The following is a 27,854-nucleotide window of genomic DNA, read 5'->3' on the forward strand; positions in this document are numbered from 1 at the left end:
ATTAATCTTAGTTTGTGATAAAAGTTGTGTGGATTTGATTTACCTGAATTTTCTAAGGGCTTTCGACAAAGTGCGATATAAAAAAGGCTGTGAAAGAAAACAATTTCTGTGGATGTGATGCATAAATCAGATTAATGGATTTAGAAATAGCTGGAGGAGTTGAAGTTTGGGTTCTAATAAATGAAGTTGAGTCAAACTGGATTGGCTTTGCAAGTCTGTTAACCCAGCATCTTTGCTGAAGTCATTACTCTATTTGATATACATTAACAGCATTCAGAAGAAAGACCAACAAGCTGGTTACATTCGTTGATGACATCAAAGCTATGGATACAGTTGAGCGTGATTGGTTTGCAAAACAATTTGAATCATTTGGCAAATTGTGCAAATAATTGGCAGTTGGCATTTAATCATGCAAAGTGCAAAGTAATGTTTATGGGCTACTTTAATTTAAACTATAATTGCAACCTTGATGATAGTCAAGTAAATATTGTTACGGAAGAAAAAGAGATGGCGTATTGGTCAATCAGATTTTATTGCTTTTCAGGCGATGTTTGTTACCAGTGGGAAACTAAATCGGTTCTTGGATTGTATCTATAGACATATTGATTATGAGTCAACGGATATTACCATTTCATTTTACATATTATTAATTAGGCCTCATTTGGATTATTCTGCTCAGTCGTGGGCTCCATATTTTAAATAGGACGATAGTTTCTTGGAACAGATTTGAAGAATGGATACTAGGACGATTCTTGAAATGAGAAAATTGTCGTTTGAGGACATGTTAAGGCTATTAAAACTATTTTTTCTTTGATGGGATCTGATGGAAGTGTTCGAAATTACAAAGAAAATAAATATAATTGATTTATATTAATTTTTCATGTTTAATTGTAGTTATAATAGAATTGGGGGGCATAGATTGAAATTTGGCAAGGTAAAATCGTTTATTTTTATTTGAAAAGCCTATGGATACATTTTCTTCAGACGTGGTACACATAACAGCACTAGAAGAGTTCAAGAAAAGGCTTAATGGATAATTTAATAATTAAGGGTGTCTGTTTGATAACATAAATGGGACAGACACGATGGGAAAAGAGAAGCTTAGTTGTCCTCTGATGTTATGTTAAAGAAAGACTGAGTATATTCAGGCCCTTTAACGCAATAATTAGCATTAGCCCCGTTAACTCATGAAGTGGTTTAATAAATAAATAAATATACAACAAATTATTTCCACTTTTGTAATATTAGCATATCGAAAAATCGCATAATAGTTCTTAATTTTAGGTTTGTTCAAATTTATTTGTAATTAAGTACAAAGTTACACAATGTACTATGCCCACCACCGGCATCGAAACTCGGATTGTATCATTCTAAGTCCGCAGAAATACCGCTGAGCAGCTTTGAGGCCCTAATGTTAAGAACAACAAATCTAGGTGTTTCTGAAGTTGGTTATTTAACTGGTAGTGGAAGCGAATTGTAGTAGGCCAAACAACGAGTTCACAAAAATTACGTAGGCACATGGGTAAATATACACACATATCTATATTTTGCTTATAAAGTCACCCAAAGGTTATGTGTGATAAAGAGTAGAAATTGGAATTTTTATTGCTGTTTATACGTTAAAAGAATGTATCTCTATATAGTCACACAGAAGTTTTATATATAAAAATAGTTCTTCCGCAGCGAATGTACGAGCAACATATCCGACAAACATACAATAGAGCTTTATTTTGATATTAATAACTGTGTGCTTTCAGAACCTTTGAATTTGCTTAATGAATAATGTGTTTTATAAACTCATGGCATATCTGCGATCTTTTCAAGAATGTTGCCTTAAAGTATATAAATCGACGCCCCGAGAGACAATAATAGAATCTTGTTGGTCAGCTACAATCAGTATACTATAAACATTGGAAGCTATAATTGTAATTAACGCTTTTTCATCGGAAAACTACAGATATTTAATCAGGAAAGTTTATAGATTTCAAACACAAACAGTTATTATTGTTTATTTGCTATGAATTTAGCACAAAGCTACACGAGGGCTATCTGCCTTAGCCGTCCCTATTTAGCAGTGTAAGACTAGAGGGAAGGTAGCTAATCATCATCACCCACCGCCAACTCTTGGGCTACTCTTACCAACGAATAGTGAGATTGATCGAATATTATACCCCCCCCCCACGGCTGAAAGGGCAAACATGTTTGGTGTGACGGGGATTTGGACCCAAGGATTACGAGTCGAGTAACTTAACCACCTGACCATTTTTTACCCTTAGTTATTACAACTTACAACTTAACTATAATGTGCTAACAGCCCCATAGTGTATTACGTGTTTTTTCTTTTCTTTTTTATGGTTAGCGCAAATAGCTCTTGTGCAAACTACACCATGAGTTATATGCGATCTGTTTGCAACAGGGAATTGGAACCCAGAATTTAACGTTGTGAGTCCACAAACTTATGGTTCACTTAAGGTATGGTCCAAAATATTAATCACTTTTATTGATGGGCTCAATAATAGCAAAGCTACATTGGACTATCTGCTGAGTCAGCCTAGGGGAATCAAACCCTTGATTTTAGCGTTGTAAATCTTTAGCACCAGCGGGAAACGACCGTAATAATAATTATATCCATACATTTAGATAAATTATTGGTAACGATAATGAAATTTGTCATACCCTTGCTATGATACAACATATTTAATTTAACTTCTGAAACTTCTAAGCTTAAAGGATTCATTTCTACCTGAAATAATTTAAAGAAAATATGATATTATATATATAAACTTAATTGCCATACACATATATTTAAAAAGCATTTATTTACTAGAAAAACGTAATTACCTCGTAACATATCTTCATTATGCTTTCATCATAAGATGTTACTAAAATAAAAGTTATAAATCATATATGAGCAAAATTACTTTCAAATTAGTAGGTAAGTAATGTTTTAAGTGCGTTCAATTTAAACTTATTTAGTAAACTCTATTATCTAGCTTTTTGTACAGATGCTACTGGGTTTACACAATAAGTATTTATAATTTTCTTTTTATCACAAAATGGTTGATTTCTCTTTTATGGGAAATATTATAATAAAAACAAACTTTTTCCGATATCTTGGGATTAATTAAACAGTTTGCGGTTTCAACATGAAATATATAAAAAATATATATTACAAGAGTTAATATTATAAAAAAACAGTTTTCAATGTGAAAACACGTCTAAAATGGTGAAAGTTATATCATGTTATTAAGTCGAGTAAAATAAGCAACTTTGTCTAGGGGTACATGATAATTATGAAGCCATTTCCCTCCACGTAATTTTACAGCCGTAATTTCGTCGCGCCACCAACCATGAGGTAAATAAACGTCTATATGTTCTCGTCCTTCTTCGAGAACAGGAGCAACAATAATTTCATTTCCAACAGAAAATTGTTCTTTGGCTATAAACGCATTTAGTCCTTTTGGCTCTAGCCACCATAATGGTCGTAAAGGAGGAATTCCGTTTTCTTCATATTCTTTCAGGCACTGTTCCAGGAGGGGTACTATTTTTTGTTTGCGAATTTTGTACATTTTATTAGCAATTTCAATCACTTCTTTATTGTAATCTCCTGGAAGAAATGAAAACTGTAACACAGGCATGAATGCAGCTAATTGAAGCCATCTAATATACAGTTGTCTTTCAGGTTTTGTATCGTTCATATTTGTTAAGATGTCTCCTCCAACTGAACCAGGGTTTATAATTGGATACCCTAGCAACTGTAATGTCAAAACCGTTGGAACAATCGACGCGATTCCTTTAGAAGAATCCCAAGTGGATGTTCTGGGTGCGATCTGGACAAATTCATTAATATTTTGAGTTTGAAAACCAATACCTGCTCCAGCAAAAAGTCGATTTTCTTGAGATGCCTTCAGAAAATAAGTTAAGGAGCAGTCAGGGTTTATAAACTTATCCTCGTAGTTGTATGAACGTGGTAAAAAAGAAGAATATCCTCCAGCAAAAACAAAACCGTCGAAGTTATATCTTATTCTGACTTGCTTAAGGCGTGAAACAAACCATTCTATGGCATCTTGGTTCGCAATTTCAATAGTTGCACATACCGAGTCTTGCCAATTAGACAAAAGTGGCACATTCCGCGTGGAATCCGATATGAAATATGACTGATTTAGCCCTACCATGAAAACTGGAGATTCCAAACATAAGTAAGGATAAACTGTTAATAATATTTTAAACCCTTTACGGTGAAGTATGTTTATAAGTTCCTTTGGACTACCAAAATAATTTGAGTGAAAATCAAAGTCTCCAAAATGTTTTTGCCAATTAGAGTGTAGTAGTATGTATCCAGGTTCAAGCCTCTCTTCTGTGATCTGATTAACAAAACTCAATAGAGATTGATTATTTAAAACGTTTTTAAGTTTTGGTTCTGTTGCCCACACGGGGGTCTTAAAAATATTGAAGTCATAAGTAATATTAGAAGTTTCTGTACGAAATTTTTTTACTGTATCTAAGTGGGCCAGTATAATATTATCTTCGGTACAAATTGTATATTGTAGAAAAGGCAGTTTTGTTTTTGTCGTCTTATAAGGAAAACCATTTAGTTTGGCTTCAAAACATAGTTCCTCATCGCCACTGTTATTCACACTGATGTACAGTGGAACTTCTTCATCTACGCGGATTGCAATTCCCTTTGAAGATAACCAGTATCTCTCAAGAATGGGCCCCATATTGTCCTGATATTCATTACCTGTTACAAATGGTTGTAATTGAAGAGTTGTATTAGAAAAAGGAAAAGAAGTTTTATTGATTTCACCCATTCCAAACCAAAAAGCTCCTGACAATGCATAACAGTCTTTTAAAATGGTGTCCCTTCCCAGACTTTTCCAATGGATATTATAACAGCTGAGTCTGTCTTCATGCACATAGTCGATCTGAAGTCGAGCTCGATACTTCCATTCTACACAGATGTTTGGTCCGTCTTCTTCATGTAAAAACTGACAGTCCAACGGAGGCAGGTCTGCTGGAATCTTTAAGCCTAAGTGTCCTGTCAGAAGATTTCGACCATCGTGACGTAAAATATGAAGATTTCTTTTGAGTTCATGAAACCTAATCTTGTCTCCAATGGCTAACTCCTTAAGGTGCTGCTGGTATAGAAGTGTAGTAAATGTTACCAGTACTATGATGCTGGAGAAAAGTAAAAACAACACGATTTTGAAGCGAAATTCTGATGATGTTGTTTTTTTCACAAGAGCCGAAAATTTGATTGTCTATAAGAAGAGTAGAGAGTATTATAAATTTATTAAATATCTCGCGAACTGATTTAATTGTTTGTCATATTGAATAACAAGCAATATTATTTTGAAAAAAATATAAAACATTTTATAAACACTATGTTGTCTCATATATGTATCAGTCTGAATTGTGCATACACGTTTTGAACAAAATGTTGTGCTAATATTGTACACGGTATTCTATAATTACAAAACATTTTAATAATATAAAAAGTTAATTTTAATAACCTACCAATTATTGGAATTAATATAATTAATATAATTCTTAAAGCAGTTCTTCTTGTATTATATTTAATTTGTATTTTGACATTTGTTTTCTGACGTCAATAATTACATATTTATGAAACTTTCTGAAATTCCCGAGTTTTTAAACACATTACTGTTAAACAGCTAGATGTTATCTCATTTACACATGATTGTTTCCATAGAAAATTCATCACTACAAATGCATACCTTAATAATAATTATATGAATCGTAAAAATCAAATTTGAAAACTGTTACTTTCTATCACTTTGTTGTTTTAGACGAAAATCACTTTGGGCTATTTGCTGTGTCCACCTCGGGGAATCGAGCCCTTGATTTTAGTGTTGTAAGCCCTTAAACAATCATAGCTGTCACACCAGAGGGCAAATACTTCTTTTTAACACATCACTGGCTACATAGTTTATTTTCTTTGTTTGTTTGTTTTAGAACAAAACCATATTAAGCTATCTGCTGGGTCCACCTCAAGGAACCGAACCCCAGATTTTAGCTTTCTAAGTCCATAAACTTACCGCTGTCCTTCCTGGGACATTTCTTATCATAGCTTGAAGTTAATTGTAAACAACAAAGTTACTTGAATGATTTGTGGTCAAAAACAAACATGAGATACTGAATCAAGCGGCGTGTTTTATATGTTCATTATTTTTATTTTACCCTTATTTATACGTATTCTACTTTAATATAATGGCCCGGCATGGCCAAGCGTATTGAGGCGTGCGACTCATAATCTGAGGATCGCGGGTTCGTATCCCCGTCGCGCCAAACATACTCGCCCTTTCAGCTGTGGGGGCGTTATAATGTGACGGTAAATCCCACTATTCGTTGGTAAAAGAGTAGCCGAAAAGTTGGCGGTGAGTGGTGATGACTAGCTGCCTTCTTTCTAGTCTTACACTGCTCAATTAGGGACGGCTAGCGCAGATAGCCCTCGTGTAGCTTTGCGCGAAATTCAAAACAAACAAAGAAACATACCAACTTTAATATAATTAATACTAGAAACCGTCGGTACTTGGTGAAACTCCATTATTACAGAATTGTGAAAAAAAACAAAAACGACGATTATACGTTTCACATAATTTACCTTTGACCGCGGTTTCGGCAGTAAAGGAATCATCAGGTACAGATTGAAGCGTAATAGAGCACAAAACGTGACGAGTTTTTCGGTTTAGAGTTATCTGATCCCAAGTCGGAGCTTGGAAGCAGATATGGGCACTCAGAAATGTTCTTCATTTTCTCCCTATTCACGATTACACATTGAGTTAAACTTGGTGAAAAAATAAAATAAAGTACAAAATAAAAAATAAATAAATAAAAACGCACGCGATTTTTGAAACCTGATGCAGTAAAATTGGTAAGCAAGCAGCGATGGAAAACTGACGACAGGCACTGACCGGCGACTATCACAAACTTCAATGGCCGATGTAGGACTTAGGGTCTTTCAAAGTAACAGAGGATCTGTAGATCCTATGCCAAGATTTTGATGTGGGGGGAAACGGAGTATAGACTGAAATACTTTTAACATGGCTTATATATACGTTTAAACAAAGAACCGGAAGTGGCCTTGACACATTCACTTAGAGACAAATGAAGAAAGACCTGGGGAGGAACTGAATTTGGTATGTTCGTTTAGAAGTTCCATATAGATATGTAAACTCTGTATAAATTCAGTTTACATATGATAATGCCTTTATTAAAGAAACCTAGGTCATCAGTAAATGATGTAATTGCAAAACGTACAATTGTCTTGTTTGTGTTTCATTTTTTACACAATCTCAACTTATTCTGATCGTTTTGGATTTTCTTTGTTTTTCTGTTTTGTTTTCACATCCTTACCATTTGATGAAAACTTTGTTTCAAATACTTAGTTGGACTTCTGTTGCCATTCTTGTTTCCTGAGAACTGGTCCCATGTGTCTCCATCCACAATTAGTCGAAAGTCACCTGGAAATTTTCGTGGACTTCTGGGACTTTGGACAGGAGACTCTAGAGGAGTCGAATTCAGTGAATGATGAGGTAATCTGTCTTCTGACTTCCAAGATCCAAGGCTTGTCAACGTAGTTTGATTGGAGTGGAGTCCACTGTCACATGATGGTAGATCATCCATGCTAATGCTTTCATCTAGTTCCATCTCTATTTCCGAAAAGGTAAAAAACCTGTATTGCGTTTATACGCATTTTTAAAATATTTTAACGTAATAAAAAAGACAAAAAATCCATTAGTGATTAATCGGCAGCCAACAATTTTCATTAAATGGCTGATGTTTAATAAACATGTAGGATATTATTTAGAGTATAACACTAAAGTCAATTATACCCTCAAAGTCAAGGGACTAAAGATTGACACAGAATTATAATATTTTGTTCATATCGATTTCACTCTTATGGTATATAACATTCTCAGCGGCATAGTAAGTGTATCTATCGCCCTGGACATGCATAATTTGGCGCAGCTTTTCTCATAACTTATAACTGATTCAGTTGCCCTATGTATTGCTACCAGACGTATGAAAGTTGTAGTCAATGGCGCATTTAGGTAGGGGATAGAGGGGCATCAGCCACAGGGTCCATGGTCTTTATTTTACTTTATGTAACGTTACATAGGATGTAGAGTCCACAGAAATTCTTATTCCTCATCGCATTTCATTACAAAGAAGTTAAACAATGACAGGTTAAGTTTTATACCATAATATTTGCAGGTACACAGCTTATAATGCTTGTAATATAACATGAAAATCAATACTTCATCGGACCGTGTAAAATGACCTGGTGTTTAGGATGATCGACTCGCAATCGACGAATCGCATGTTCAAATCCTGTTGCCGAACATGCTCGCAGTTATAACGTAGTGGGCTATCCTACTATTCGTTGGCAAAGAGTATCCAAAGAATCGATGGTGGGTGGTATTAGCTATCTGTCTCCCCTCTAATCTGTTACTTTTAAATTGTGAAACTTGTGCTAATAGCCGTCAAGAAGTTCAACACAAAATTGGAACAGCCAACTCTGCGGAACATAGTTATTTGCTGTTCCACTATATCACTCTGCGGTTACATATATTGTAGAAATATTATAATAACATTATTTCCTTAAAACCAATATTTAAAAAAAATTATTGGCAGTTATAGCATCATGTAGATATCTCATAAACCTTTTACTCATTCAAAAAATATTGAATAGTATGTGAACATCTATATTCCATAATTTATATTCAACATGTTTTGTTCCTTGTTTTTGTGTTCCTGGACATATTTTACAACTACAATTATTTAAAAGGAGAGTAGAGCTGTATTAAGGGAAGTAGAGATATACATATTTTATCACGCGATGAGAGTGTTTTTTATACAAATCAATACCCTTATTCATTTGTAATATTATTGTATGTATTGCAAAACTTTTTAAAATTACAGGTTTGATCACTGTAATATGTACTATGTTAATGCATTTTATCATTTTAATTCTTTTTCTCTTTTGAATTAACCTGAACATTGAATGGTCCGAGATTAGAAATTTGATACCGCTGAACACACTTCGCGTGAGTGCATTATAAAAGTGGCAGTCAAAATTATTATGCAGTTCCAAAAGCCACAAAAAAAACTATTTTTTTCAGTGAGTTCTTCAAGTCGATTGCCTTTCCTCTAGTCAGAGCTCTCGACTAGCAATCTGTGGGGCGCGGGTTAGAATCCTCATCCTACGTTATAACGTGGAGCCGTTATAATGTGTGATCAATCACATTATTCATTAGTAAAATAATAGCCCAAGATTTTCGGTGGATGGTAAATTAGAGATGATTAGCGCAGATAGTCCTCGTGTACCTTTGCGCTAAATTAAAAAACAATCAGAACTCTGGAGATGTTTATACCTGAGTTCTAGGGGTATGTAACTTTAGCCCATGTGTGCATAAAATGCTGCTTATGTTGAAACATTTCAATTACGATCAAAGAATTTTACTATTTTACATATATTAATATTATTGCTTATATTTAATATAAGAAAATCGGAATATAGGCGTTCTTCACACTTGCGTTACACATATAAAGGCACACTTGCAGTAAATATCCAATATCAAAAAAAAAAAAATTCTGTCTGTCTGTGGACGCATTTAGACCACAATAACTAAAATATACAGTAATAAAACATCCAGCTTTAATGAGAAAAATAAAAGTATTTCTGCTGTTTAAGAATTCTCCTCTTTTATGGTTTACACCATTTATCAAAGTAGTTCATAATTAAGATATTTTAGGAAATTTCTTACTTCTTGATGTAGAATATAATTTTCCATAGAAGCAAAATTAAAAAAAAAATTAAGTATACAATATTCTGATAGTAGAAATCTTAACCACATATCTACTGTGAAATGGGTTGCTTTGAACAAGAAGTAACGCAACTGCTTTGTGATGTCTGCTAAATTTCTTGACTCGCTTCCCCTGTCTTACATTAATCCTATTATCGAATGAAGGCTTGTGAAAGTCTTCAAAAATATTTTACTCATTTTTAGCAAATTTCTGCATGTTTTCTGCGTTTTTAAGAGGAAAAAGATGGAGGAGGGCAGTCTCCTTAAAATAAATTACAAAGCTTTCAGAGAAAAACATTCAAAGTACATTACAAGAACTTCACAAAGAAAGTCGGACTGAAAATTCACTTTTACTTGTACACTTTCATCAGATCTGTCGGGCTTTCACCAAGGGCTGAGCTAAGTATACAGTTTTGTTTCTAACAAAAATCAGTGAAATTGCACATCTGCTTAATTCTTTGTGAATTTTAAATATCGTCATCTTCTCCAGGCACCAGTGGAAAGAGGGCCTGGCATGGCCTAGCGCGTAAGGCGTGCGACTCGTAATCTGAGGGTCGCGGGTTCGCGCCCGCGTCACGCTAAACATGCTCGCCCTCCCAGCCGTGGGGGTGTTATAAGTGACGGTCAATCCCACTATTCGTTGGTAAAAGAGTAGCCCAAGAGTTGGCGGTGGGTGGTGATGACTAGCTGCCTTCCCTGTAGTCTTACACTGCTAAATTAGCGACGGCTAGCACAGATAGCCCTCGAGTAGCTTTGTGCGAAATTCCCAAACAAACAAACAAACAAAACAAACCAGTGGAAAGACGGAACATTTTCATAATATTCCACGATGCTGTGTTACATATATAGTGCCATTCCCTATTCCATGGTATTCAGTTAATAAATCAAGTCTAGTTACATGTTTAGCTTGTTTTACCAATACAACGGCGATAAGTAACTTATAATTATTTGTTGAGAGAAAATATGTGGATTAAAATCATCTTAAATCATTACCATGATTTAAATGAGTAGTGATAAAATAACTCGAGTACCATTAAATCTAAGTCAAAGCCGGTATGGTTTACTAACTGGTACCTTTGGCTTAATTATAATTTGAAGGTTGTGAGTTCAAAGTTTATCATTTTCTAGTCATTGTGTTCATGAACAAGAACATTTGACTCAAAGTTCGCTTCATTCTACCTAACCGTAAAATAACAACAAGCTAAAAGTTAATTTTAACCAGCGATGGACTGTGATCTCGCCCAGAAAAAAACATTCTTATCCATTTGTGTTATTGAAAATTAGACTTAACATGACTTATATGCCTTTCAAGCATGGGAAGGATTTAATTTAATCTAATAACAAAACAGTGAAAATTATTTAAAATAATAAAATAATACACAAAACGTGCTGTAAAGTATATTTTAAAATTACAGTTTGAAACATAATACACCGGTTGTTTCATTATCCACGAGCAGGAAATGCTTGTTTGTTTGTTTTTGAACTTCGTGCAAAACTACACGAGGGCTATTTGCCATAGCCGTCCTTAATTTAGCAGCCTAAGACTAGAGGGAAGGCAGCTAGTCATCACCATCCACCTCCAACTTTTGGGCTACTCTTTTACCAGCGAATAGTGGGATTGAGCGTGTCATTATAATACCCCCACGGCTGAAAGGACGAGCATGTTTGGTGGGAGGGGGATTCGAGCCCACGACCCTCAAGTTGCGATTCAAACGTCTTAACCACCTCGCCATGTCAGGCTACGTTTTTATGAATAAGTATTTTTTTCATAAAGTATTATGATTACAAATTTATTTGGATAATTGTTTCACTTTTTAATTTAAATTTTAATAAAATACATCTAAGAATTTTGGCATGAAAATATGTACTTGCTTTATTTGACCCATTCCTTTATCAAATGAGACCTCATTTCACCTAATGTCTTTGTTTTCTATTACTTAATGTTTATATGTTACACTGACCGACATCATAGCTGATAATTTATTTTAGGTCACCTTCTAAACCTGAAAACTTTGATAACAACGTGTCGTAAGCAGTTTACAAATCTGATAAATAAAAGCTTAGAATACACTCCATTCGTTCCTCTCTTAAAGCGTTTTTGAGTTATTGTATATATCTTAGCTAAGACGTCAAACGTAAACTGCCTAATATGACTGGTGGTCAGAGCACTCAACACATAGTCTGCGGATGGAGATTTCGAACCCCGTCGCCCCCCTGTGGCATAGCAGTATGTCTATGGACTCAGACCACTAGAAACCAGGTTTCAATACCCGTGGTAGTCAGATCACAGATATCCCATTTTATAGATGTGTTTAATTCCAATCAATCAACCGAACCCTGTCGCAGAACATGCTCACCCATTTAGTTGGGGAGGGGGCTTTATAAAGTAGCAGCCAATCTCAATTTCCCTGTGTAGAAAGTATCCAACTATTGACGGTAGGTGGTGTTGATTAGGTGCCTTCCCTCTGGTCCCCTACTTCTAAATTAGGAACAGCTAGCGTAGACAGCCCTCCAATATTTTTTTGCGAAATTCAAAAACAGAACACAAACTAATATTATGAATAAAGATATATATACGTGAATGTCATTAAAAATGATCGAAATTGCATTAGTTTCAAATGAGCAGTTTTAAAAGCACGAACTTCCCAAAAACAAATTATGCGACTACGCAGAACAACAAAGTATGAATCGAGCTCAGAATAAAATAACTCTCAAAAATACTTTTAGTGATTTATTTTTCAATTAGTTTTTATTGCCACGTTGGCAATTATAGTAATGTTTTGATTCTTAAAGACTCAACTTGAAATTTGTATACAATATTTTTCAAAATGCTTAACTGGAATTATCACATCAAGATACGCAAAATCTATCTAAATACAACTGTCTCCTTTCTTGCACTGGTAGGCTAGTGGTTTTATTAGCTCTTGGGCTTCTCGTAACTCGTCTGACTGTATATTCAGTAATCACGGCCCGAAAGTGTAAATCGTATTTTTTTTTCTGCAATGACAAGATTCAAACCATGAATTTCTAGATTCACACTCTGGGCAAATTAATCGTTAGTTCACGTCTGTTAATTTTGCTTTAATATGAAACCCAGAGCTAGCATTTCAAGCAACCAACGCTCACTATCTAAGCTAATTAAAAACGCTCTTATATATGTGGAGTTATCGATGCTATAAAGAATTTAACATATTTCTTGTAATTTATTAAGTAGAGCATTTTTATCTATTATTTATAATTTTGATCAACTGGTGAGTAATCTTGAAACTAGCTTTCATTAACATTTCCAAGTTTCACTCTTAGTTGAATCATTAATGCATCTCACAAGGAAGAAACACTTAAATTCAGGCAACAGTTATGACTTGAGGGCGTAAAATTCCAATTTTGTTCGATTAATGAATGAATTATTTCATTCTCATGTTTTAGGAGACACTGATCTTTTAATTATTAAAATTATTTGAAGCAAATTGTGACATGAACTAATTAAAATCATCTTAAATAAGGGAGTGAACAATGGTATGTTACTACACCAGAAACTCTACAGTCTGACGAGTTTCTTTTTCATACAGTATAAGATAAGGAAACCTCATTTTGTCTGAAACTTAACTATATTGTTCTCCGAAATCAACACTCATGTCAAACTTGAGTAAACGTGTTTATAAACTTTTGTAGTTTATAAGTACAATTTTGTTGTGGTTGTGGTTTACCACTAAACTACATACTGGACTGTGTATTTTCGTTGTACAAAACGAAATCAAGCCCTGAATCATAGCATTGTAACGAAGACAAATTTTCACACATACACATGCAGTAGGTTTAACGTCGAAATTTGGTCAAGGAGGTGAATACGTTTCACATGTCCTAGTTACCTATTGATCTGAATCATTCACTTATAGTACCATATTCGGTTTCTCAACAGCCTGATTTAAAAGTAGACAGCGATCACTTTCACCGGTAGATCAAATGATATACTGAAGTAACAATAACTTTCATTTTCAAATGAGATCACGAACATTGACGTGGGTAGCATTATTTAATGCAATATTTTCTCAGTCTGGAACATAATTAAGAGATTTTTTACCCATATCTATAGATTGTTCTGATAGTTCACAACATCTATAAGGGCCTGGCATGGCCTAGCGCGTTAAGGCGTGCGCTTCGTAATCTGTGGGTCGCGGGTTCGCGCCCGAGTCACGCCAAAGCATGCTCGCCCTCCCAGCCGTGGGGGCGTTATAATGTGACGGTCAATCCCACTTTTCGTTGGTAAAAGAGTAGCCCAAGAGTTGGCGGTGGGTGGTGATGACTAGCTGCCTTCCCTCTAGTCTAACACTGCTCAACTAGGGACGGCTAGCACAGATAGCCCTCGAGGAGCTTTGTGCGAAATTCCAAAACAAACAAACAAACACAACATCTATTAATACACTCATTAATTTGACTATGTTCAAGTTTTGAATAATAATTATTTTTGCTTTTTTTTCATTGTAACCAGTCATTTACTTCACTCTAAACTCTAAGTCAAGATAATTCATTTTATATCAGGAGGACATTTTGTTACACTATTACTCCAAGGAGAAAGTGGTGAATCCGAGAAAACTACACTTTCTTTTTTAAGATGATTTTCTATAACAACATAAGGGTAAGTTTAATTATAATTTCAACTTGTTAATTTATTTTTATATTTACCTTAGATGAAATTCATCTGAAAGTTAATATCGATTTATTATTATTAATTCATTTATAAGAATTGAGATTGGAATTTTTCAAGATGAAGAGCATTTTAAGCGCACGTGATCTAAACGGTCAGTTTATACACACTTCTATAATTCTGTTATAAATGTCTCTAATTTATAAATACTGATGGCCAGTTCCCGCAGCCACAAAGGGTGTCTCAGTTCGCTTTTGTTCCCTGACTGGATAAGTTTTAAGATAAGTTTATGAGTTTATTATGCTAAAATACGGGATTTGATATTCTGTAGTAAACGTAGCAAATAAACCAATGCTTTAAAGTAAACAAATATTTTACTTTTAGAATGAGTCCATGAATGGCAGGAGCAGATCATATTCAAGGGTATAATATCCTAGACCCTTCAGTCCAAAATCTGACATGCTAACCACTAAGTAATACACAGGAAATGCCTTGGAAGGTATACGCCGTTTCTTTCTTGTTTGTTTCGAAAATTAATTAAGTGAATGTTATCAGGAGTGGGATTTCTATATTACTTATTTTTGGATTTTGGTTTTCAAATTACAAAACCTTTACAATGTTTGTTATTAAACAAGCATATATTTGACATCTCAAGCGACTTATATCCATAAGTAATGTTAAAAAGCTGTGCATGCTATTAGTCAATGCGTGACACATTCAGCAATGTTTAATCATATGACAACAACTTTGTTTTTTGAGAACAAAATACCTTTGTTTGTTTGTTTGTTTAATTTTGCAAAAAAAACAACTCAAGGACTACCTGCTTTAGCCGTCCGTTCTTGTTTTTTTCAATGATAAATAATTTATTTATCCGACTTCGCGCAAAGCAACTCAGAAATTGTTTAAACTAAGCGTTCCTAATTTAAAAGTGATAGACTAAAGGGAGGTAATTAGCCAACACCACACCCAGTCAACTCTTGAGCTACTCTTTTGTCAACGAAAAGTAGGATTGATCATCACATCATAACGTCACAAAGGCTAAAAGGGCAAGCATGTTAGTTAACGAAATTCGAACTTGCACCTCAAAGATTACAACTCGAGTGCTCTAAACACCAGGCCTGTTAGTTCTGCGCTAGACAAGTGAGTTTGTTTGCTTGGAATTAAGCCCAAGGTTAAACAATGAACTATCTGTGCTCTGACGGTCAATCCCACTATTCGTTGGTAAAGGAGGAGTAGTAGTTTATTTTCGCGTGCCGGCGGGTGGTGATGACTAGATACCTTCCCCCTAGTCTTACACTGCTAAATTAAGGAGGGCTAGCGTAGATAGCTCTCGAGTAGCTTTGCGCGAAATTCAAAACAAACAAACCAAATCATGGTATAAAAGATACTAAGATTACCTTATCTGAATTACTACCAACTTTGGAGAATTTTACTTATATAATCTTCCCCGCTTGAATTTTCTTGTTTTAAGAGAAACCTGCTGTTTGATATTTGACACATACTTATGTTCAAGGATTGATCTAATATAAGTTTGTAGATTTTTAAAATGTTATCTGCTGTTGTCAGCTGGACTTAAAGTAATTTAGTCTTTTTCCAGATGTTATCCTTTTTGTGTTTGATCAGTGGTAGTTTCATGTCATAGATAAGAGTAAATAACGAACTTAGTTGACTAGGGTACTTGGTGCATGGTTCCAAATAGGTATAATTTGAAGAAGTTTACTAACTTTTGGTGATTTAAAGTAGCAGACTACGTGAGTGTCATGTGAGTTTATTTTTGCTCGCCGTTTTTATGCCATTTTTCAATAAATTTTCAAAAAAACTTGAATGTTGCTGAAAGTCACAAAACATGTAATTGTGAAGTAATATAAAAGTTTTATCTAAAAAGTTTCTTACGTAAAGTATAATTAATATGCCACTAATTATATTAAAGTACTCCATATTAATTTTCTTGTCCTATGCGAATTGAAAAGATAGCGTATAAAACGTCCCGAAAGTTCTAAAGAAGGTTCAGTACGTTGCTGAAATATTTCGAGCCTCACCAAGTTGTTACAGTCCAAGTCTTCTTGTTCATTTACGCTCTATTTTACAACTATGTATCTTGACAATAGCCATGCAGTGTAGCTTTAATTGCAAGAGGCTTCGTCGTTCCTTCATGAATGCTGTCTAAGCTCTATCTAGATACAGAAATGATGCTTACACAGCACCAGTTTCAACAGTCTGCTCACACAGAAATTCATAGGTGCTACATCCTAGAACATGAACAATAAATTTTCATATGCAACAATATGAATATCCTTTCCATTCTTCGGCTGCTTGAAATATGCAATGGTTTAACGGGAAGTATGGTTGGAAACCACATCTTGGTTAATACATACCTGTTTGGCCTTGTTACCAGATAGAGGCCCTTTTTCATTGTGCTGCACACTGTTGTCTGGTACATGTAGATGGTTTTCGTCAGTATCCTGTTTGCTTCCAGATTCTCACTTGTCACAAAATACATCATTTTGCTTACATGGCTGGGGTATGACTTGTTTAAAGTCTATTTTAGGATCGTCCTTGTGTCCCACAATTATCATTATGCTTTTGTTTTCCGTTAAGTACAATGAATATCTCTCTCTTAAACATTCTAAATCTCCTATCAGAACATGTCTTTATGATTTAAGTGTATGATCCATCAAAAGAGACTGTGATAACTTTTCGATGACATTACATTATCTACGTAATACAAACAATGTCAAAACGTAGTTCTGATACATACCGTTAAACCACAACTATATATTGGCTGTTGTTGCCATGTGGCTTGATAACCTAATCTTAATAATTGTTTTGATATAACATGCTCATCTATGTAATTTGGACATCTGGTATTGAAGATCATTACACCACTTGCTTTTAAAATTGTGAATATCAAGAAAGTATAGTTTCTGTTGGTCTTACCGAAGTTTGCTTAGTTTTTCTGAAACTATTTTTATTCTGGAACGCAAAGTTATTGCCAAACCTTGTTCTACCATAAAGCAGAAATATCATCTCTATATGATGCCTATAGTAGGAGCCATTGACGTTTCTCTCGAAGATATGTAGAACAATTTTCCACTATAGTTAATGGTTATCCAAACATGTATTGTACCTTTTCATGTACGTTTCCTGTGGGAAAGGCAGTTCTCTCTCATCTGTTCTCCAGGCAAGTAATGAACATACATTCTGCCATTAGCATTAATAAGTTCGAAACAGGCCTCATTTGAAAAAATGACAATTTTCCAGTGTCCTAACTGTAACTTGGCATGTTGTCTTACCCAAGTACACAGTAACGGCAGTGAAATCTGGTTAACATTGGTTTGCAGACAGCTTTTCTTGCAAAATAACCTTGTTTGGCCTATTCATTGTTCTGCTGGATATCCTGTAACTCCTGTCATGAGATATTGCACGATTTCTTTCGACCTTGACGTTTTACCTGATCAAAACCCGACACATCTTGCAGTATTTTTTGGTGTTTACCCATAGACTTTTCTGAAATAGCGTTTCCTGTAGTCCAATGACGTTTCAGGATTCTGGATACAGTACACTGGGAGCACCCTACTGTTCTGGCAATGTCTGTTTGCCTCATACCATTTCTGGACACTCAAATAACTTTATGCACTATAACTTCTAGCACGTGACGAAGGATGGCTCTATACTATGTACAGAGAAATTGTCTGAACAAAGCGTCGATCTGTTCGAAACAGATCCTCTTGATGCGGATTCCTGTATGTGGTAAGGGGACTTCCCAGAGAAGGTTTTGTTCCTTCAGTTTACCTCCTCTGGGATCTAAACAGCTACCCACGTGTTTGCCGTGCATGGTGACTCACATATGGAAGGAGAGAATCCTGGTGGTTGAAGGGCCCAATCCTAACACACCACTTTGGCCTTGAATTCCTGTAAACGAGCAGCCTTGGATGGCTCCCAGGGTCAATCGGCTGGTCTGCTTGGGCTAGGGCCAACCAAGTACCAGTGTTGGATGTTCTCAACGGGTGTTATGGACATTGTATCTTATGCTAGCGTTCATATATATTGCTCACGAAACCCTGGCATTGCTGCAGTGTCTTTGTTTGGCACTGTAGTGCGTCTCCTTGTAGGGCTCCATTGTAGGTGGGGAAAGTGGACACTGAAACATTCTTTTTTTAATAAGGAATCCTTTAATCAAATCTAAAATATAGTAAGAAACAGACCATTGGTAAACGACCACGTCTTGAAAATTGTGAGCAGAAATCTTCAACTTCTTCAATACCTGTACTTCATGTTCTAATATCATACTATTTATTAGACAAAATCTTTAAAGCAAATGTGTCCCTTTTTATCCAAAAGGGATTAGAGGAACTCACTAGTTTTCCTAAGTTGAGTCAAAAATCTTCTGGTGTTATATTGGTGGAAACAACCACTCCTAAACACACTGAACTCCTCTTGCATTCGAAGATCATTGGGGAAATACCCATTGAGATTACTCCACATGCTACTTTGAATCCATCACGAGGAGTTATTGTTAAGAAGAATTTGAAGAACATTCCCGAGTCAGCGATCCTCGCTGGTTCTTCCACCCAAGGAGTTTCTGCAATGAGGCGTATCTCCACTCACAAAGATGGAATTATGATGCCAAAAAATATCCTAATTTTAACACTTACATCACCACGTTCACCTCCCACCATCAAAACAGGTTATCTTAATTGCAAGGTATGACTGTATATTCCAAACCCTCTGAGAAGTTTACAATGTCAGCAATCAACGAACACACGTCAAGGGTCACGATACATATGAGTGTGAAGTAGATCCTCATTGCGTTAATTGTAGTGGATCTTACCCATCCTACTTTCGTTCATGTCCGAGGTGGGCAGAAGAAAAAAGGGTACAGTGTTTGAAAATGATTCAACACATTTTTTTTACCCTGAGGTTTGAAGGTTACTGTCCACCACTCCATCTCGGACTTATGCTGCTGCACTTCGTTGTACTGCTACAGTGGAAGTACAGACTTATCTCTCCGTGCCCCCGAAATAATCGTTTCCAAACCATGTGAAGTCTATTGACCTCTATTGTTAAGAAAGTTGATGAATTAACGTCAACACTGATCTCTGTCCATCCAATTCATTCCAGCAGACCCCCATATCCACTTCCTTTGGTTTCACGTACAGGCATTTCCTCGGGTCTATCTTCTTCTCTGGTTCCGAGATGCAAAACGATCAATTGTTCACGCCCTCAGTCGCTGGAATTTTCCTCCAACGACGAAGACCTGGCAAATCGACCCAGAGCAGCATCCGTAGAGGTTAATAGAATGGTCTAAAACACAAGGCTCTCCACCCAATTCGCCTACGCATAAATAAAAATGTCCACTTTTATTCAGTGAAACTGTCGAGGTTTACATTTTAATCTGGATGATGTCAAAGCACTGATTGATTCTTACCATCCTGTGTGTCTTTCTTACAGGAAACAATTTTGAAACCTGCCGATACAGTTGACTTTCGGCAGTTTTCTTTTTACAGAAATGACAGGTTGCGTGATGGATGAATGCATGGAGGAGTGGCACTACTGGTCAATCAGCGTGTGCCCGCCCTGTCTTTACCACTCGACACATCCTTGGAGGACATAGCCATCCGTGTTTTCTTGGGTAAAATCATCATTTTTTGTTCTCTCTACCTGCCTCCTGGAGAGACCTATGATCAATCAAACCTTGATGCTCTCATTGAGCAGTTACCATCTCCCTTTTTAATCCTGGGGTATTTTAATAGACATAATTCCCTCTGGGGAGGTGCTGATATTGATGGGAGGGGTCGCTCCATATAGCATATGCAGTCAAATCACAACCTTTCTCTCTTCAATACTGGTTCATATACTTATTTTCATGAACCTAGTGAGTATTTTACTGATATTAATCTTTCAATCTGCTCTCCTTCACTATTCTCCCATGGAGAATTTCATGGAGTGTTGACAGTAACCCAGTAATTTTGAGAGAGATTGGCCGTGGTCGATATCACCCGAATCGCGTGCCATGGTGGAAGCTGGATCAAGCCAACTGGCCCTCTTTAACTGCTCTCACAGAACTTGATCCTGCCATTGTCAGTAAGCCATCGATAACGACTGTATGGCAATAGTGACTGACTGTATTATCCAGGCAGTTGCTCAATATATTCCTAAAACCTCGAACATTTTCCACGGTATTCTCGTCCATGGTGGAATCCTGTGTGTCAAATAGCACAGAAGGCTCAAAATTGGGTCAGGGATACTTTTCATAGGTATTCCACAATTTCGAACCGCATCGCTTTTCAATGGACTCGAGCACATGCTCGGCAGTAAAACGTCAAAGCCAGAAGGAATCTAGAATGAAATTCACAACTATCATATATTCTACCACCAGTTCCACAGTCATATTGGACAAGATTAGGAAGGTCAGTGAGCAGTATAATTCTGATCCTTTTCGATCTTACTCTCTGATGGTCAGGAAGTAGCTGATGACCGAAGCATCGCCGATATTATCGTTGAAAGCTTTTTGCCGGGTAGATAGCATTTCTGCTTCTTCCTCCACCTTCTTGGCCAATAAACTTCGGGCAGAGCCATCACTTCTTTTCTCTCAGGCTGATCTTCTCATGACTATAATCGCTCCTTTACACTGGTAGAACTCAAACTGGCCCTTCAATGGTCTAGCAGAATATTTGTTGGACCTGATGACATACACTACGAGATGTTGCGCCGTCTATCTCCTGCTTCTCTTGCTATTCTTCTGATTTTTTAAACTAGATCTGGCAGGAGAATGTTTTTCCTTATGCACAGCATCAGGCTATTGTCCTACCCTCCTCTAAGCCTGGGAATAATCCCAAGATTCCTTCAAACTACTGTCCAATTGCTTTGACGAGCTGTCTCTGTAAGACCTTAGAGAGGATGATTAATGCTCGTCTCATTTGGTTCCTCGAATCAAACAACCTCCGACGAAAGCACCCCACCATGGACCACCTGATTCGACTTGAAGAATCCATAAGAGAAACCTTTCTCAAACGACATCTTGTACCTGTATTCTTAGACACTGAGAAGGCTTATGATACAACATGGAGGCATTTTGCGAGATCTCCATATATATGGGTTACGTGGCAATTTACCCATTATTATTAAAAAATTTTAATGGACAGGAGATTTCAAGTCGTATGGGTTCGACACTTTCCCGTATTTTACAACAGGAACTTTAAGTTCCCCAGGGTTGTGTTCTGAGTGTCACACTTTTCAGTATAAAAATTAATGCTATCACTGAACAACTCCCTCTCACTGTTGCAAACGGGCTCTATGTCGATGGGTTTCACATCTCCTGTCAGTCGTCCAACATGAGGTATATTGAGTGGCAGCTACAGACTGCCCTCAATCGTTTATTGAAGTGGACCACAGCAAACGGCTTTAACTTCTCTCTCTAAAATCGTTTGCATGCACTTTTGCCGCCGACGGGGTATTCACCCTAATGCTGAACTCCATATCGGCAAAGTTATGCTGCCTGTGGTCTCTGAGACAAAGTTCTTGGGGCTTATCTTTGACCAAAAGCTGACCTTTATACAACACATCAAGCAGCTATGGGTCAAATGTACAAGAGCACTATAAAAAAACAAAAACAAATACATAAACTTACAAATAACAAACTGTTATTTATTTGCAAACGAGCATATAAACGTGAAATATATACAACTCAAAGAAAGGAGGAATGATTAATACCAACTTTCCATCAAAGTCAAATACATACACTGCTGACTTTCTTCATTACACTTAATCGTGTATATATCTTTTCTGCTCGCAGTGAGGGAGTTGTGTCAGTTCTGAGTGCACATGTTGGTATATATAAATACACTGCTGGCCAAAATTTTAAGGCCAATGAACATAAAGTAAAAATATGAATTTTGCGTTGTTAGACCCAACCACTTATTTGAGTAGAGCTTCGAAAGATAACAATAAGAAAAGAGAAAATAAAAAAAAAAACTTTTGGCATTTAATAGGGAAAATGTAAACACTATAAAATTAGCCTAAATACTAGCTGGTCAAAAGTTTAAGACCATACTGAAACGAAGCGTTAATCGCTAAACACGTAACGAAATTTAGTCATTTGTGTTCAAGCATTAGCATTGTCAACATCTCCCATTCATATCTCCTGTGTTACATTGGGTAAAAATATGGCAAATGCCCTGGAATCACTTCACATTAGACCTCGCTAATGTTCAAAACCGACTGGACCATTTCTCTTTAACATCTACTTCTGTGCAGTTCTTCTGGATATCAGACCACGTTGGTATTTGCAAGAACGAACTCGCCGACACCGCAGCTAAGTCTTTCTGCTCTGGCACTATATGTGTGCCTGCTCCATGCATGGACTATGGTCCTGTATTCAAGGCTCGGCTCTGTATCAGTTGGCAGTTGAGCCGGAGTGAGCAGGGTGAAAACAAGCTTTTCCAGATAAAACCCTCTCTTGGACTTTGGTCGTCTTGTTTCCATAAGGATCGGAAAGAAGAAGTTGTCCCAACTAGACTACGCATTGATCACAGTTTTTTAGCTCATCATTTTGTTTTATCTGGGACTGATATACTAATGTGTGGTCTATGGGATGTTGACAGTCGTAATGACGGCACTATTTTAGACATGTTTCGTCCCATGGTTTACCCCTGACGCTGGACAGTGTTATTGGTGATGGTAACATTGTCCATCATACAAATGTCTTTTTTAGTTTTCTATGGGTCATTGGTCTTTATAACGCTATTTATGTTTTCAATGAAAAAATTAGGCTTTGGTTTGTTTTAACATGATTCCTTTTCATGAATTTTAATAATTTTATTTTACTTTTAATATTTTACCAGTTGTTTGGCAAATATAGCCTTGTTGCTTTACGCCATAAAACGCCAACAAACCAACCAATCGAAATAGATTATTTCAAAAGCACATCGTTTTATACAAAGCAGGTGTGTATGCGTGTTTTGATTATCTAATGCTCAAAACTACTTGTACTAACCAGAATAACAATGTTTTTTTTTTCCAATCATACGCTATCTTCTCTCTTACAACTAGAGTTTTACAGTAACTACTCCATGCATGTGGAAAATAGCGTCAATATAGGACAGCATGCAAACATTTTGGCCACGACTCTAAAATGGCATCCTCCATTTCAATATCCAGGTATTTAGGTAATCATTTTTGCACCTTAAACTACGTTGACTTTTTACTACATTTATCTCATGGATGAAAAAAAAATTGTTGATTCTTTTGCCTCCATGGTTTCAGAATATTCCATGCGCACGTTGGTTACAGAATGTTTCAGTTTATTACTGTCTTAGCTTTTAATATCTGATCTGGAGAACTCATAAGATATAAAAGAAAAATTACTTTGCACTCTTGACTTTTTTGTTTGTTTTCCATTTTGATCAACTTTTTGTTTTTCCACTTAGAGAACAATGAGGTTTAACCTGAAGGGATGGAGCTCAGATATAATGATCTCCTTAATTAGGCTTAGCATTGAGACCATTTTATTTTAAATGTTGCCTTCTTTTCCCTTTTATAATCTAATCTTTAAACATTTGAAGAAATGAACATGTCGCACTTTGGTAGAAATAACCGCGAAAACTCTCACTCTCGCACAAATACAAGCTCTTACATACCGACATTGATGTCGTAATCTGGCCCTTTGGTTAACGAGAAGACTTTAATGATTAAGATAGACAAAGTTGTCGAAGTTCTTGATCACTGGTTCTGCAAGGAGCATGCGAAGTACTGTAGAAGATTTAGAAACTTTCCCAAATCAGAGGTTGTCGCGCCATCTTGAAATACGTCTGAATCGTTGTTGTGTTTCTTCAGGAATCTGGAATTAAATCTTGCACGTGTCTCTAAAACTGTCCAATCACACTAGGATTTGAGTTCTTATTAAAGTTGATTTGTATGTACCAAATTTGTCCAAAGTTTATCATAAAACCATTTTCCAGGTTTTACATTAAATTCAGTATGAATTTATAACTTATTTAGTTTAAAGACTTCATTCTTTTCCATAAAACTTATATTCCATTGTATAACAGGCCCGGCATGGCCAGGTGGGTAATGGCGTTCGACTCGTAATCCGATGGTCGCGGATTCAAATCCCCGTCCTACCAAATGCTCGTCCTTTTAGCCCTTTAGGCGTTATAATGTGACGGTCAATCCCACTATTCGTTGGTAAAAGAGTAGCCCATCAGTTAGCGGTGGGTGGTGATGACTAGCTGCCTTCCCTCTAGTCTTACACTGCTAAATTAGGAACGGCTAGGGCAGAAAGCCTTCGAATAGCTTTGCGCGAAATTCTAAAAACAATAAAAACAAACAAACCCTTGTATAATACATAGATGTGAAGGTTGTGTTGTCTTAACGAAAAACTATAGTATATGTGTTAGTAACTTACCTTTTTAATCCTTTGGTATTTTGTCAGTAACATTTCATGCTATGCACAGAATAAATACAAAATAAATTCTTTAAAATATGCAATTCTCTTCATTGGAGGTAGTTGTGGATAGGAATGAAAGGACTAAACTGAAAGAAAGTCTAATAGATCACTGAATCTTATGAATGATTTCCTTTTTTATTTAAATATAAAACTAATTTCACATATAGAATGGTTCACTTGCGATGTTTGATTTTTGTTCTCCACGTTTTCTTATCAACCGTAAACTAAGTAACGCATCCACGTAGATTATGTTATCATCGTCTGTTTCGTAGTGAAGCTTTGCAACATTTGACCTTGGCAAATGAAGGGCAAAGATTCGTGTTTAAAGACGACGTTATCTAATGCAGTGACAGCTTTCAATGAATGTTTTTCACATATTTTGCTTACAGTGACTGAATAGAGAATGTGATATAGCGTCAAAAACGGTCAAATGATTGATGGTATAGTAAAACAGTTTTGCTCACGCAGGCAAACACATTTCACTTTTTCTTGTAGCGACGTGCCTTCACAGTTATTTAATGCCAATTTATTTAAACATATATAAAACCAAATATGCTCGTTTCTCGCGACTATGTGCTGCTGGGTTTATGCGACAACAATTAACATTATATCAGCGAACGGCTTGATAGTGTGGACTACAAATTTACTAGTGATGCAATGATTACACAGGAAGTATAAAAATTATGTATTAATTATGTGGCATAATTCTAAATTATGCAACCCCTACTTTTAACAGCTTAAAGTAATAATATTTAATACGATGTTAGACATGAGGAAACCCTACCATCAACAACAATTTAACACCTATTTTACATGAAATAGGAGAAAAAAACTGATTTTCGTAGTTTAACAGATCATATTATAAGATGTTAAAAACTTTCTGATTTTCGTGGTTGTTTACCAGATCATATAATCAGACGTGACATTGCTATATAAGTCGTAAATAAGTCAAAAGTTATAAATGTGACCTGCTTGATTTTACTAAGTCCAGAAATACAGGTTTTGATCATGTAGTGACTACATAGTGATACACGTACCTTATACAAAAATGCTGCGATCGTGAAATTTAATGTGTGTGTGTGTGGTTTCTTATAGCAAAGCCACATCGGGCTATCTGCTGAGTCCACCGAGGGCAATCGAACCGTTTATTTTAGCTTTGCAAATCCGTGGACTTACCGCTGTACCAGCGGCGGACGAAACTGAATGATATAGCAAAGGTTTAACATGAGACAACAATATAATAGCATTTATCAGAACATAATTTACTCATATAGAGTCAGTACACAAATACTAGACTTGTGTAATAACTCAACTGTAATTATATGATACTAAATATATAGTGTTAGAATGTTGATATTGAAACTAAACCTTAACCCTTTGAACTGCAGTTTCTATTTTTTTTAATTAAGCTACACAATGGGCTATCTGTGCTCTGCCCTCCACGGTTATCGAAACCCGGGTTTTAGCGTTGTAAGTCCGCAGACATACCGCTGAGCCACTGGGGTGGGGGACAGTTTCTATGAAGACGTCACAGATATTTATTACATGGACTTATCTGATTCTCAAATTGCATAATTTCAACCTAATAGGTGTTGTTTGAATATGTACTGTGTAGATACATGACCACAGGGGCCCTAAAACAATACGTTGCTAAAAAAATAGTTTGTTATTGGACACTGAATAACAAAAGAGCAGTTCTTAATAATTTTCTAGATTCAAGAATAAAACAACTATTTTGAGCGGATTCACGTTTCTAAAACTAAAATAATTTCTCTTCATCGAGACCGAAGTGAGAGCACCATTTAACGTTTGGTTGGTTATGAATTTCGCGCAAAGCTACACGAGGGCTATCTGCGCTAGCCGTTTCTAATTTAGAAGTGTAAGACTAGAGGGAAGGCAACTATTACCATTACCCACCGTCAACTTTTGAGCTACTTTTCTACCAACGAATAGTGACCATCACTTATAACAACCCATTGGCTGAAAGAACGAGCATGTTTGGTGGGAGGGGGATTCTAACCCGCGACCCTCAGTTTGCGAGACTATCTCCCTAACCACCAGGCCATGCCGAGGCCCATTTGAAAAAGAAAAGATTGTACCGCTTTACACGCGTTTGAGAAATTTTACACCCCTAGGTAATCTAGTGGTAATCACTGCGTATAAATATAAAACACATACATAACTTGTGTTATGTGTTTTAAGTAATTATCTTTAAAACAGGCGTAGATTTGTTAGAAAAACACTTTTGCGTAAATTTAGTAACTAGGAACTGAGATGCACAAGATTTAGTTTGCACAAAGACAATCACAACCAGTTTTACTCCATGTAACAAAACTTAGTTGAAAGTGTTAAAAGTTTTAAAGGTACCTTTCAATCCATAGATGAATGCATTAAACGCAAGTCCAAATTTGGATTAGAAGGAAAAAAAAAAGAGCAAACTCTGTATTTTATAATAAAATAAAGTAGGTCTCTCGGTGGCTCAGAAGTGAGTTAAAGAACTTATAACCCTAAAAATCGGATTTCGTTAACCCTAACGGGTCGTGTATATTTGCCCTTAAGAACAAATATGAATAAGAATGTGTATATAAAATGGTCAGGAGCTTTGCAGCATATAATTACGAGTCAGAAGATCGAGCACCGTACTTATTTGACATAAAATAAAAATGAATTTTACATACTCTCTGCCACGCACGCACACAATTAAATGTATCATTAATACAGCGATTTCTCGTAGTCTGTGTTTTAATTCACAACAGTGCCTTACCTTGTTCCGTTATATGGTCTGCCTAATGAAGGAGCACAGTGTACACTAGTTTTACTCAGTCACTTTATACCGTTAGAGTTCCGTGAAATCTTTTCTTTTCTGTAGTTTTTGGTTGGGATTGATAGGAAATGTTTGATATGCTCCTTGAAACACGTGCAAGTGTGCTAG

The 27,854-nt window shown here is 36.1% G+C and overlaps 1 protein-coding gene across 1 annotated transcript; it reads right to left on the reverse strand.

Annotated features, from left to right (window-relative positions):
- Positions 1–916: 916 nt before the first annotated feature.
- Positions 917–27,854, reverse strand: LOC143222520 (myogenesis-regulating glycosidase-like). The gene is made up of 3 exons (XM_076449128.1): positions 27,687–27,854; positions 7,378–7,673; positions 917–5,261 (listed from the first exon to the last, which is right to left on the reverse strand). The coding sequence occupies exons 2-3, from the start codon at positions 7,669–7,671 to the stop codon at positions 3,234–3,236; spliced, it is 2,322 nt and encodes a 773-aa protein (XP_076305243.1). The 5' UTR covers positions 7,672–7,673; positions 27,687–27,854; the 3' UTR covers positions 917–3,233.

This window comes from Tachypleus tridentatus, chromosome 8, assembly GCF_004210375.1.
Source record: "Tachypleus tridentatus isolate NWPU-2018 chromosome 8, ASM421037v1, whole genome shotgun sequence".
NCBI lineage: Eukaryota > Metazoa > Arthropoda > Merostomata > Xiphosura > Limulidae > Tachypleus > Tachypleus tridentatus.

Coding starts and splice junctions, on each gene's coding strand:
- LOC143222520 (XM_076449128.1), bottom strand. CDS start 7,671: ATGGAACTAGATGAAAGCATTAGCATGGATGATCTACCATCATGTGAC. Junction 5,262..7,377: donor AACAAAGTTTTCATCAAATG/GTAAGGATGTGA, acceptor CTCTTCTTATAG/ACAATCAAATTTTCGGCTCT.